Source organism: Bacillus rossius, chromosome 1 (assembly GCF_032445375.1).
Source record: "Bacillus rossius redtenbacheri isolate Brsri chromosome 1, Brsri_v3, whole genome shotgun sequence".
Taxonomy (NCBI): Eukaryota; Metazoa; Arthropoda; class Insecta; order Phasmatodea; family Bacillidae; genus Bacillus; species Bacillus rossius.
In genome coordinates this window covers 269,816,113-269,831,025 of record NC_086330.1, presented here as the reverse complement: position 1 = coordinate 269,831,025, position 14,913 = coordinate 269,816,113, and the positions used below count along the sequence as shown (strand labels likewise).

The following is a 14,913-nucleotide window of genomic DNA, read 5'->3' as shown; positions in this document are numbered from 1 at the left end:
TCTTCATTCCGAATCGTACTAAGGACCTTAGTCGATCTAGGCAATCATTTTATTGGTTGCAAATTTATTTAATGAATTTTGAACTTTTTCCGAATTAATAAGTCAATTACGAATTTTCCAAGATGGCGGACATGATGTCTGATAGGATGATGGTAGTAGAGGATTTAAAGTCTCTTTAAGAATTTTGAACATGATTTATTGAAATTATTATTTTTTACATAAAATAAAAATATATTGCATCGATCGAGTATCGAACCAAGGATAGGAACTGACCGGGCCAATCAGTATATTGATTGCAAATTTATTTAATAAATTTTGGAATTTTTCCCGAATTTCTAGCTAAATAAATACGGATTTTCAAGATGGCGTCCAAATTTCAATATGGCGGACACCTTAGTAATAAATGATTACTGCACTCTAGTGGGTAAGAATTAAACTAGCATGGTGTCAGCGCACTCTAGCCGACGATACAATGATGTTGGCTTCCAGCATCGAAAACAAGATGGCGGACATGACGTCATACTACCTGATGGTATATGTGCATTGGTAAAAGTGGTGGGGGTCAGTCTGCCAGCAGCCACCTAGGGGGAAGGATCTGTCGTCATTTTTAATTTTTTTTGCACTCGTCGGGTTCGAACCGCGGACTCCGAGCTCCGTGTCGTTAATGTATGATTTTTAAATATTTTTTATTAAAATTTTATTATTTGAATTTTTTAATAAATTTTAAAAAAAATTCATTAAAATCGGATAGTAAATGAAGATTTTAAAGATGACGACCGTAACGAAAATTGCAACGGTGACGTCATCATCCAATATGGCTGCCATGGCATCCTAATTTTCAAGGTCATGACCTTGGCGGCTTAAAGCGGCTAGCTCTAAGGATGCTTAAGCCACTTTTAGGAATTTGGGTTCTTTCTAAGGCAAAACGGCTTTTGAGGATTTTCGAAATCCTAATTTTTGAATTGTGGAATTTTTTGAGATTTTTTGGCGGAATTTTTTTCCACATAAATGGAAATTGTGACGATTTTTGAGGAATTTTGGGTAAATTTTGCCCAATTTTGGACGATTTTGACACATTTTGAAGGTCAAATGTCAAGGTCAAGGTCAAATTTCAAGGTCACAACCATCCAAGATGGCCGCCGTGACGTCACAATCCAAGATGGCGGTCGGCACCACAGGCACCACACCCAGGACCCAGTGCCAGCTCCGTCATTTACATACTACTGTTAGCGACACAATATACATGTACTTCGGTAAACGGGCCGAATTTATTTATTCTCAGCTCCAATCGATTTAACGTAGACAGCGACCAGCCACATTCTTTCTCCACATAGTCTTGTCCTTCCCGGCAGAGTTTCTCAATATTGTGTATTACAGACTCCTTCACTTCGTCAAAATTATAAATAACATAATTCATCTCCGTGAAAGCAAACTTCTTCACTTGCTGCTCGAACGGATATGGTTTACATATACATGCAATCAAACCATAGGATACATTTTAAAGATCCGTGCGTTGCTACTTCATCAGTAACCTGATTGAGTATGTTCTGCTTGATGTCGCTAAGGAAAGTACAAATGTATTTTGATTTACTAACAATATTTAAATAATGGTAGTTTTTCAACATTTCACGAAATGTCTTAGGTTTTGATTCATGTCTGGACGTCAATGCAATCGGTTGCAAAACATCCAATTTAATACTAGAGCTTGTACGCAAACGAGTTTCCATCCTAAACTCAGGATTAGAAATGACCACAGTTGGATCCAAACTAGGATAACAAAATTCATTTTTACAGATTTTCTCATGTCTTCTCAAACTGTCAATACGAGTAAACCATAGATGGAATTTATCACAGCGATACATCATACGAGAAGAATTTATCGTACATTTAATCCTCGTTTTTTCGTGCATCACGGAAAAAATGCGAATGACATATCACAGTATCTGCACGGATGTCTATTCGATGATAATGAACCTTTCAATCCCGAGCCCGATGCTGATGTTGTTACTGTTGTATCAATTCACGGCGTACCTACTCTTAAGCGCATCAATCAATCACTGTACAGCGAAACATTTACCTTCTGCTGTCCAGCATGGCCTTTGCATGTCTTCAAGTCTGTATTCTTATTATCTTTTATAGCAAACTGCTTATGACATTCCTTGCAGCCGAGCATTTTGCGAGGAGGATAATTAGTACATTGTCTCTTCTCGTGTCGACGAGCATTACAGTTGTTCAAGAACATCTTTCCACAGTGACGACATCGATGCTCGGAAGACGTCCATACAAATTCAGTGATAATTACTGATGCTAGGCGTACTGCAACCATCAGTCTCATTCGCTGATGAAACTGCATTCATTGAGGTTTCCTCTGCATATGGCACTGCACCCTCTAAAGTCTCCTAGGCCGATAGAACTGCGTCTACTGATGTCTCTCCTCGAATTCATCTACCACCGGAATCTCCGCGATCGCCGAAATCGTTGCCCTTGAGTTCTCCAATGACGATGGTACATGTTCCATCGGCATCTCTTTGATAATCATCGGTGCAGCTACCACCAGGATCTCTGCGGTCGCCGGTGTTGCTGATTTCGGGATCTCTGATGACGATATTACGCCTTCCATCGAAGTAAACATTGGAACCGTACAAACACCAACCAAATACCAGGATACTTAGCGGAGAAAGCTGATCTGCACTCTATTAAAAACTACAGGTGAACTAATGATGCAGTCGTCTGGTCCTCACTTATAACACTAGTGGTCACTGGTATAGTAAGTAAGTCAAAATAACAACCATTTTCATTAATACGCGAGTCAAAACCACCACCATATTCATTCATGTGTTATAATCTATTTTATTGTATAAAAATTATAGAATGACATATCAGATTCTAACAGTGAGTCCCACAGTGATCAAAGATCAATGCACTTTATGCATGCTCAAAGACCAAGAGTCTCTGGAGTATTTTTTTATGCTAACTAAATGAACTATATTTCTTGGACCATGAAATCTTCAAAGATACATTCATTAAATGGGCGCATAATTGAATGCACATTCGATAAAAAGGACGCACATTTGGACGCACATTTATAAAAAAGGACGCACATTTGGTTACACAGTTAACTAAAGGATGCACATTCGTCAAAAAAAATGCACAATTGGATGCACATAAAAAGGCGCTAATTTTGACACATGTATAAAAAGGACACATACTTAACGAAAATGACGCACATTTGAAAGCACATTCAACAAAATGACGCACAATTGAACGCACATTAGACAAAAGGACGGACATTTAACAAAAAGGACGCACTTTCGACGAAAAGACACACATCTGGATGTACATTCGAAAACAGGATTCACATTTGGACACACATTCGACAAAAAGAAGCACATTAAAAAAGGATGCACATTCAACTAAAAGGACTCACATTCAATAAAAAGGATGCATATTTGGATACATATTCTTGAAGGGCACAAATGTGGACACTCAATTTTTCATTGAAGCATATATAGACCTACATTCTTCATCTAGGATGCAGATGTGGCCGCACATTCAATGTCATGGATGGAAATCTGTTTAATTATATACCGAATGAAAAATGACAAATATGGATGGTTTAATTTTTTACTACACGTTACAAATATAAAAAAATTAACTTCTTCAACCAAAGATAGACATTATATTCTATGAATCCGCTTCTCTCAGGACTTCAAGTACAAGGGCTATCTCATCTATGCAAGAATAGTCTCCTAAACATAGAGAAGTTTTCAGATGTCCCAGTCTGTCAATTAACCATTCGGATTGTCCCTCCATGCGTAATATAGCTCTTATGCTGATACTTCCATCTACTTTGTATCTGTATTGTCAATATCCTGGAAATATCTACTTTCTTATGTTTTATCACCAGCCTCAAAGTCATTAATGCATCATCGTAGCTATCAGCATCATCAAACGATACACACATTCTTGTTTTCATTTAGATTACTATAATATTTTGAAATCATTGATGTCAAACCTGATCTACTTGGGTCTTCCTACATTTGTATTTGTTATATCAGAGTTTGTGTGTTTTTTCTAGAATTAGCCATAGAAATAGTAAATTTGTTAAATTTTTTAGTAAATATAATTTATCATATGATAAATAAACTAGCTCGTTGTTAGTATGAGGAGTATAAACTTTTGATAATATTAAAATAAATAATTTTCTTCGCTAGGTTACGAAATTTATCGTTCGAAATTAAATAACTTGTTTAAATAATAATCAATTGTATGACTTGTAGTTGCTGTTAAATAATTATATTCTTTTTAAAACTAACATTTGAAATGTAGGTGTTGAAATTATTTCTCGTATTTAAATAACTAATTTGTAATAATCGGTTGTAGGATATGAATCTGTTGGTTAATAATTGTATCCATTTTAAAATACTGTGTTGCATTGAACCATGTTCGTATGTTCGCGTGTTATGATGCTTAATTGCTCGATACACTGCTGGACTTTGAAACGATAAAATATCTCGCATTTATAAACTTATAGTAATAGCATATACTGTAAAGACTGAAAGTTGTAAAAGCAAGATTTAGCTTAGTCGAAATATATTAAGTATAGTTTTCCATCAACACATTTAGTCGCGAAAATAAAATTTAAATTTCAGCTATAGGACTTGGGGTCAATCCTTCTCTGTGGTGTTCATAAATTTAATTTTATGTTTACTAGAATATGTTTGTACTAGAGCATTAAATTACAGTAATGTTTATACTTTTGAAATGACTCCTTGAGATTTTTCCTGCTTCGCGTTTCTTACATTTGAGCGCTGGTGTTTATTATATTTGAGGTGTTGGTGTATTTTACGATAATATATATTAACGTATTTCAATCAGGGTGGGTTAAAATGACTAAATAGTGTTTATTATTGGCTACATGAACTGCTACAAATTATTATTACTTTTTTTTGGAAATAGTTTATAGTGTTTGAATGTTTAAATTGTGTCTGGGAAGCATAGATTTCTTAAATTACTACTCTGTTTAAAATTTTCAAGATAGTTTGCTGTTTTACCTCTGTTTTTTTCCTAAACTGACACTATGTTTGTGTACTAGCTCTCTCTTGCGATTCTGGAGATTTTTGTTTGCAGTGTCCCCTAGATCCAGTGATATTACATGCATTTTGGAAATTTTTAATTTTTTTGGGTGCATTGTATTTTTTCGTTCATGCTATGTAGCAATACATTTTTTGGGGGGTTGAAAATATATAATGTGTGATAATAGGTATCATTTATTTTTCTTTTTACAAAGATATTATTTGACGTAATATATGTTTTTGCCTGAGCTCTGAGAGAGCTGTACAGAGTGATATTATAAGCTTAACTGCTTGGAACTGCACCTCGCGCGTTCCGGTAGCTATCCTGCTCGTTGTCTATGCTCGGTAAAGTTACAGGTAGGTGCCGGGCGAAAATAAGACTTTCACCCCAGGTTGCCCGCCGATGCGTACCACGGTGGCTGAGAGTTGCGCCTTGAGTGCAGGTGTGTTTAGTTCGACAGAAGCAGCGAGGCAGTGGTTTAAATCCTACTGGCATCGTCCACGATGGCGGTTGTGGCAATTTCGTCACGTCCCTCAACACCCGGTAATTTCAATACATCACTTGCCATCCCTGTATGACTATAGCATAGTTGGATTGATATAGCTGGGTGCATGTTCTCCATCCAATTGTGAATTACCTCATCCACTCGTGTTACACGATTTTGGGATATGACATCTGGCTGTAGAGCACCGCATCATCACACACCTCTCCTCACTCGATTACAGTCTGAGAGAATGAGAGATCGTCTAACCAACACTATTTTTTTTAAATATATAACTATAAGACTAAATATTGATATCTAATATATTAGATTTTTTAGTTAAATTTTATAACTACATATAAATTAGAGAGACGGATGTGGGAATACATTTACTTAACATATTTATCCTTATACATATAATATTTTTTATTATTTAATAAATAATGTATAACTATTACAGGAGAGCTATCACTATAGACTCATTTGTTTTTAATTATTATTTACAGCAATATATTATTGTAATTAAACTGCCACTACAAAAATTCATTAAATTATTTGATAAACAAAGGATGGTTAGTACTACAGACATCATAAAAATGTAATATTAAGGTTTCTTCATGATGGAACTACTGAACTTCCTTTACATAACTATGCTTATTGATATGATTGGGAAAACACAATACTATAAAATGAGTGTTTTCACTCTCATTATAAGCATACTTATATTACTATAAAGACTTATTTAATTAAAAATTAAAAAATATATAATGGACAGTATTATGCCAGAGTTAGTACTATCCATAAAATCATACTTATAATACTATTAATTAATTAAAAGTTACACATATTTAATAAAGATAGAATGTCTTTAAGTAATCCAGAGCTAGCAATCTCCATATAAGCATAATTATTAAATAAAAAAAGATTGAAAAATTATACATGGTTCATTAAGATTGTATGCCTAACACAGAGCTAACACTATACTTACATATATAAATATAAAAAAATTTAAAAGTTACACATATTTAATAAATATGATATGACTTTTATTACTATAGGAATTTAAAATAATATATCATAAACTAGGTGTGCGTTTGACCCATATCATTATAATCATTCTTATATTAGAATAAATAAATTAAAGGTTATTATACCTACTTCATAAACAAGGTAGGTATGTCTATAACCCTTTATCCCTATAGACATTCTTAAATAGGCATAAATAATTAAAAGCTACACATAATTCATGAACATGGTATGTCTATTACCCACTATTCTCATAAGCAAACATATAAAATGTTTTTTAATAAACAAAATATGCATATATCTACCCTATCCCTATACTATACTTATTACTTTAAGTTATTTTGAACATCAAAGAGTATGCCAATAAAACTGAGCTTTCATTATCCTTATAAGCATACATATTATTGAAATATATATTAGTTTAACAAGGAAGTATCTTATGCAACTTGTGCATGCTTCTAATGCATGTAAAGGAACATATCATTAGGTGCACTTTGCCTATATCACTCCATCCATGATGGTGCCCCTTTTTTCAATCCAATATGGTGGTTTATGCAGTGCATTAAAAGCTTTCCTTGTGCACACTGTGCATGTAAAGGAATGTATTCTAGCAGGGGAAAAGCCAATCCAAGATGGTCTACATATTAGTCGACTTTTGCACTAAAAATGGTGATGCTCTCTGCCAACTAGTTTTCAAAATTTAAATGTGGTGCCCTTAGGCAATTTTCTTCTTGAAATTTAAATGTGGTGCGCCCTAGAAGATGACGCGACCATTAAAAATGGCTTGCTGTAATGCCCCTTGGAAGCATTAGCTACACGATTGCATCCTCTGGGAAACAATTGTTAAAATTTGAATGTGACACTCCATACCATATGTCGTCTTAAATATACATATTTTGAAAAAAAATATTATTCATTTTTTTCAAACTTCTTCAACTGATCTGTTAGCCCAGTTAACATTAACAAGCTTGTGTCACTCGGTTCTGAACCCAGCTACAGCAAGATTTTTGTACAAATAAATACCACTGCACCACCTGTCTTCAGGCTTCCAAACCAAGATGGCTGAGCGAATAAAGTCACCATCGTCATACCCACTCCACAACTTGTTTGAATACCCATGTGTCACACGTTTTTCAACAACCTGTTGACCTAAGTTAATGTACCCACTTTTGTGATCTCTTTTTACCCATACTGATTTCTAGCTCGTTCCCCCTCCCCTGCTTCAAAAGTCCCAGAACCCCTTCACACCTACTATTCAGGATGTCTTGCTGCTTCATTGAACAGTGCCACCTCTTTAACTACGGTTGAGTAGGATTTAATGCAGATTCATAAACTGATAGGTTCATGTTCCTGAGATCGTTGAGCATATTTTGTTTGCAATAATGAACAGACCCTCTGATTGAGTTTATGATTTTGGTGATTTAGTTTGCATCGAAAAGATTTTATTTTAACATTTTTGCTATCGTGTAATGTAGGACTGAAGCAAACTCTAGTATTTTAAAAGCTACCAGTGTATTCCTATTATCTTATAAATACAAATGTTGGTTTAACTGTTCAACAGAAACATTAAAATCGTTTGTTAACCCTTTATTTATAAATAGTACAAATGAAAATAACACGGTAAGTTTACACAATGTGTAAACGTGCCTCAACGAATGTGTGGAACAATGCCCCACTGCTATTTGTAGGTACATTATGAAAAAAATACTACCTGTTAATGTAGGCATTTACCATGGCGCGACTTCCGGAAAATTTTTATGCAGTTTTTTATTTCATGGTACATAAACCCCAAAACCATCGCAACTCAAAAGTGTGTGTTTATATATATATATATATATATATATATATATATATATATATATATATAACAAAGTCGGGTTAGTTACACCATTCATAACTCAAGAACAGCTGGACCGATTTTAATGATCTCTGATTTCTTGATTTCGTCTTGACCTCGAATAGTAGAATAACTATTTAAATATTGCTGAAATTCACAGAAATTTTTTTTTTAATAAATTAGGTATGGAACTTCGCCATATTCCAAAATTGACAGCTCATGTCACGCAGGTTGGCCATAGACATACAAAGTTACAGACGTACAAACTGTGTGTTATTTCTCTATGTCCGCCTAGCAATAGCCGCGAATCTATTCTAACGAATAAAGTAGAGAGAGTAAGAAAAACTAAAGCTCTAAAGTTTTTGTCGTTGCCATGGTTAGGAAAATTATTTTTACCCATTTTGTGATTTATTGTTTACTTTTATCATTACAATGAGTTAAAATGAATCACACAATCACATTTACACTACTATACCACAAAAAAATAATAAAAAAGACTGACAACACAAAATGTATGAGAAACTCTCGGAACATTCCAGTATGCTGCCTGTCAGTATATAAGCTGTAAGTCACGAAAGTGTAATTTTATTTTGTTTCATGATGTCTATGATTAGTTTTGAAAAACAAAACAATTAAAGGTTACCGGTCGATTCGTTTGTTTTGTGCGAGAGTTATTAATAAATTTTATTGTGCGAGTATTATTATTAACAATGCCGCGAAAAAGGAGAACTAATCTTTCCCAACAAAGTCGTAATGCAATTAGGCTTCGGAACATTGCGAATCAATCCAGTGAAGAAGAACGAGAAATCGCAAGAGAAGAGCGCCGGGCTATGGCCCGACTTCATGTTTCTCAAACACAAGAGCGGATTGATTTCATTTCCTCCAAATTTTTGCAATTTTTTTTGTCTCTTCGAAATATGATCTCATCAACAAAGTGTTCCAGAACATCATTGTTAACCACAAAAGTAACAAATGGTTGAGAGAGCGAGCAATTTTGGCGGCTAAGAATGTGGATGACTTAAACTTCGTTATTCAGAACCAAATCGTTGGTACTCTGCATTCATTCAAATCTATTGACTGTGTAACAAACGAAGACGCAGTCACCAAATATCCAACTGAATTTTTAAACTCCTTAGATGTGCCTGGCTTACCACCGCACAATTTACAACTGAAGGTTGGCTCGGTAGTCATCATGCTTCGAAATCTAACCCAACCAAAACTATGCAATGAAACGCGTTTGGTTATAAGAAAATTGATGATCAATGTGATTCACGCGATGATACTCAAAGTAAAATTCAAAGGTAAGGAAGTTCTCATTCCGAGGATTCCGATTATCCCAACCGACATGCCCTTTGAGTTTAAACGAATTCAATTTCCGATTCGTCTTGCATTCGCCATGATTAATAAATCACAAGGCCAATCCGTAAGTTTTGTGGTCTGAATCTATAAAATGCATGTTTTTCTCATGGTCAATTGTACGTGGCATGTTCACGTGTCGGCAAACCATCCGCTTTATTTGTTCTTGCGCCTGATAACAAAACGAAAAATGTATATCACAAGGTGCTTCACTGAAGAGAATCAACCCGAGTGCAACCCATACAGCAAATAACATAGCTTCAATAAAGCAAGTGTCTTACTTACACGCCATTGAAAAACCTTCATTTTTGTACTGTTATTGAATATTTTATTACGTTAATAAAATCCTAAATTACGTTTAGCTAAAAGTTGACACGACATTCATTGACTTTTAGGTGGTAAGAAGTTCGCCGGGTCAGATAGTATATGTATGTGTGTGTATATATATATAAAATAAAAATTCCCCAAAGGAGTAGATATGGGGAAGATGTTTTGAAAACCACAAAAATCGCCATAACTCCCATACTATGAAAACAAACAAAAAAAGCATCAATTTGAACGTGTTAGGTATAACTCGTAGCAGTAATGCAAATTTTTTTGGTCCAAATACTTATTTGATACGACCAAACATATATATGTAAGGGGTGAAAAAACAAAAGTTGTAGGACAAAAATATTCATAACTCTCTTAGTAGTCACACTATTGAATCTATTCATATTGTTTCTAAATTGTATAAATTTTACCTAAAACTTTTGCTTGAAACTATTTTTGATAAAATGAACAATTGCAGAAAAGGGATAAAAAATAAATAGAATAAAATAACCTATTTCCGTACCACACACACTATCAAACCGTTCTTATTTATTCTAAAACCTTAAAATATTATCTACAGCTTTTGTTCGATATATATGTTTATACGATAAACCATTATTGCAAGGGGTGGAAAACCATAGGGTTGAAGGATAAAAAAATTCATAACTCCCTTAGTATACACACTACCGAATTCATTCAAATTGTCTGTAAATAGTATAAATTATTTCTCAAAAATTTGTTTGAAACGATTTTTGATAAAACGGATCATTGTAGCAATGGGATGAAAAAACCCGTGGTAAAATAAAAAATCATAAAATCTATACCATTTGCACTATTAATTACGCTGTAATTTACAGTAAAACTTAAAAATATTATCTACAACTTTCGGTTGATATAGTTTTTTATACGACCAACCTTTATATAAAGAGGTGAAAAAAAGAAGGGTTCAAGGGCAAACAATTTTATAACTCCCTTAGTAAGCACGCTATTAAATCTGTTCAAATTGTTTGTAAAATTAAAAATATTTTCAAAAACTTTTGTTTAAAACATTTTTCTGATACAACTAACCAGTGCTGCAAAGAGTGGAATAAACAAGGGTTAAAAAACAAAAAATTCATACCTCCTTTAGTAAGCAAACCATAAATTATTTTCGAATTGTTTGTAAATATCATAATTTTAATCTAAAACTTTTATTTCAAACAATTTTTGAAAGACTAACCATTCCTTAAAACTTTGGGAAAATACAGGAGTATAAATAAAAAAAAATTAATACCATGTACTTTATTATATCCATTATTTTTTGTGAAACCTTAAAATATTATCTACAACTTAGGTCTGAAATATTTTTTTATACGACTAACCATTTCTGCAACGGGTGGAAAACACAGGAATTGAATGACAAAAAAATACACAACTCCCCTAGTTAGTAAAATATCAAATCTGTTCATATTGTAAGTAAACCTTATAAATGTTATCCAAAACTTTTGCCGAAAAACATTTTTGATAAATTAACGATTGTTTCAAAGGATGGAGAAAAAAACAGAGATTAAAGGACAAACAAATTGACTCCCTTATTAGGTAATATATAGAATATGTAACAACTAATTGTAAATAATCTACAAATTATCAAAAACTTTGGTCTGGAACAATTTTTGATAAGACGAACCAATATTCAAGGGGTTGAAAAAAAAAACAGGGGTTGGAATAAAAATATTAAATAAAACATCAGTACCATATAACTATTGAATCCGTTCTTCTTGATTTTAACTTCCTAAATTTAGTCTAAAATCAGGAGTGGCCCTGCAAGGTATGGAAATAACAAGGGTTGAAACACACACAAACACACACACAAAAATACTGTTTTATTAGATATACTATCAAATTCATTATTTTTATTGTAAAAATTCTGAACAATATATAAAACTTTTGGTTGAAACAAGTTTCGATGATACGAATTATTTAAGTAAAAACAGAGGGATTTGTAATTTAAAAAATATCAAACGTTATAGTAAATAAATTTGTTAGAATTTTTTAAAAGCATGATAAATAACATTGTTCCAATTCTTGGTCCAAAGATAATTTTTAGCGTCCAAGTATTTGTGCAAGGGATAAAAAATAGTGTGTTATGATAAAAAAATTCACTTCCACCTTGGTAGGCATAAAATGAAAAAATATTTCTCAGCTTTTTAATGCTAGATGCATTGAGTAAAAAAAATATTAAAAACGTTTTTACGGCATGGAATACAAAAAAAAAATTATCGATCATTTTGAAATGATGGGTAACATAAATGATGTTATGTACATGAAGGTTTTAAAATGTTCCAGAAGTTTATAGAAATTTCCACAACATTTCCGGAGTAGGAAGGTATTTCGGAATCTATCTTCGCCTGTATATTGTTCCGAAAGGGATTTTATTGTAAAAGTATAAAACAAATTAAATCAACTTTTATAAAATTTACAATTCCTAAAAGAATTGAGATTCGCAGTAAGATAATGTTATACTTTTTTAAAATGTACAAGTCATTAATTTTATTTTTTAAAGTTATATTTTTATTATCTCCCAAATTTTTAAGAAAAAGATTAGATTTTGAGAAAAAAATACATTAATCCTTCTGGAACAAAGCCAATAATTGCAACAGCGCTGAAAAATTTGTAATACACTTAACCGTCAAGTTCAAGACACAAGCTGGAGCCACAATGCCACGACGGACACGACACGACAGACCCCACACGCTCAGTAGCCAATGAAATACAAGGTCACCGTGACGTTAACACGACAAAATACGCGCAAGAAGTATTTCGCGCGGCACGACAGAAAGCAAACCGGAAACCTTACAAAACTAAACTTCAACAATATTACCCACTAGATAAATCTTTATAAAAAAAAAGAAATTACGTTTTACGTGTGGGTACACTTTCATGTTTGTAGTTTGCCTTGAGCTGTTTAAATAAAAGGATATATCTATCATGGTGTTCATGGTCAACATTATTTAACATTTAGTTAAAATTTATTTTAATTCTTCGCACAGCTAACAACAAAATTAATTTTTTTTACGCTTATTAAAATATCTATATCTTACTTCATTGTAGCTTAAATAAACTTAATCACTTCGTGTCGTGGCCTACCAATTTTTTTTATGCTCATAAACTGTCAACAGGAAATATAACATTTCTACAGCGCCTACGCTGTTTTTGGCTCGATACTGTAGTTTATGGACGCAATTGGCATTCAAGATTTGCCAACTGCACCAGAGCCATAAAGAACAATTAATTTGGGGGGGGGGGGGGTGGGGGGTGGAGACCAATCTATCTGCGGGGCGGGAGTTTATGGAATACCCACCACAGGAGAGGGGTCCGGGGGCCTAATTGTTTTTCAAAATTTGACCTCAAAACTAAGCTTTTATATCCGTTTGGTCAATGGTTTTACTTTTTATCTTGATTATGTTTTTACAGAATAAAAATACTAGAGTTAATTAAGAAAAAACAGCAAAGGAATAAACTTAAAACAAAATGCTTGAAAGATGAAACATACTTTATTTGACCTGATCCTAATCGTTATAAAATATTGGTTATAAAGATTTAAAAAAACAAAGAAAATAATTAAAATATAGTTTAAATTAAAGAAAACAAAACAGTAATATTACAAAATATTAATAATTATCAAATTGAAATAAAACACAAAATAAAGGAACTCATTGATTTATTGTTAAAACTTCCAACTGATACAAATAAATAACGTCTACGTTCAGTAGCAGATGATAGTCAAATATTATATTGAAATAAAAGTTCATAATCTTGTACAAAGTCCGAATATAATTATCTTTAACAATATTTTAATATACCTAGACTTTAGTGTAAAATCCATTAGACGGAAAGTTATAAATAAACTGTCCAGTATTAAAACTGTTTTACAATTATGTTTCATTTTTATATGCAAATATGATAAACAATTTTTTTTTAGAGTTCGTCGTGTTAATGATGTCGTGGTATTGTGCCCCTACACTATTAACTCTGTACTGCTGGAACGATGTACGATGTAACATTGTGACTCCACCGGTACACGACTCAGAATGCACGTACCTCGACGGAGTTGGCGTCTCCGAAGATCGCGTCGACCGCCAGCTGCGACGTCCAGGCCGATAGCGCGGGCTCGCACTTGTCGCGTCGTCGCAGAGCTGCCAACCCACCGCGGACTCGTAGGCCCGCCGCTCGTGGCGCAGTGCTGCCACTCGCGCGCACCTCGGCCGCGCCCAGCTGCAGCGTCGCGCCGCGCCACGCCAGGGTCGCCACCACCCCGTGCAGCCGCAGGCCCGCCAACTGCCGGCCAACATTGTAGCTATAGCGTGGTCAATGCATGCGGCTAGAGCGTCTCTCATCCTTAGTTTTCAGTGTGCAATTTAAGTTCCCCGCCATCTTGGATTTTTCGATCATTTTGCTATAATTCTAATTTTAAACTATTTATCTCGATTTTTAGCTTGTCAAGGCCAGATATTCTATGCCTTGTTGCAACCACATATTTACACTCTAGTTTCTGATCACCGCCAGCAAATAACTGGGGTGACTACAAACTATTACGATAATTACACCAGTTCACAAGTGTTCACTTCAAGCAATAGCCAAAGCTAATTCATATGTAATGATAAACAGAAAAATATAGAACGGAAACTTTATTGCAAGCGGTGCATATAAAAATATTTGAATTTGCAAAATGGCTAGGCTTAATTCCCTTAATGAACATTTTACTCTCTATTGTCAATAGGCTACTCGATATAATGCTATTAGCGCTGCCCTTTTTTCGGTGTGCTCTGTTGGCAGATATATGCCA

The 14,913-nt window shown here is 33.9% G+C and overlaps 1 protein-coding gene across 1 annotated transcript in view; it reads right to left on the bottom strand.

Moving 5' to 3' along the window:
- Window positions 1-14,913, bottom strand: part of LOC134527397 (protein hobbit-like) — a 619,824-nt gene that overhangs the window by 571,432 nt on the left and 33,479 nt on the right. The window contains exon 5 of the mRNA XM_063360060.1: window positions 14,169-14,405. Coding sequence (XP_063216130.1) covers window positions 14,169-14,405 — 237 coding nt within the window. The remainder of the gene's footprint in view (window positions 1-14,168; window positions 14,406-14,913) is intronic.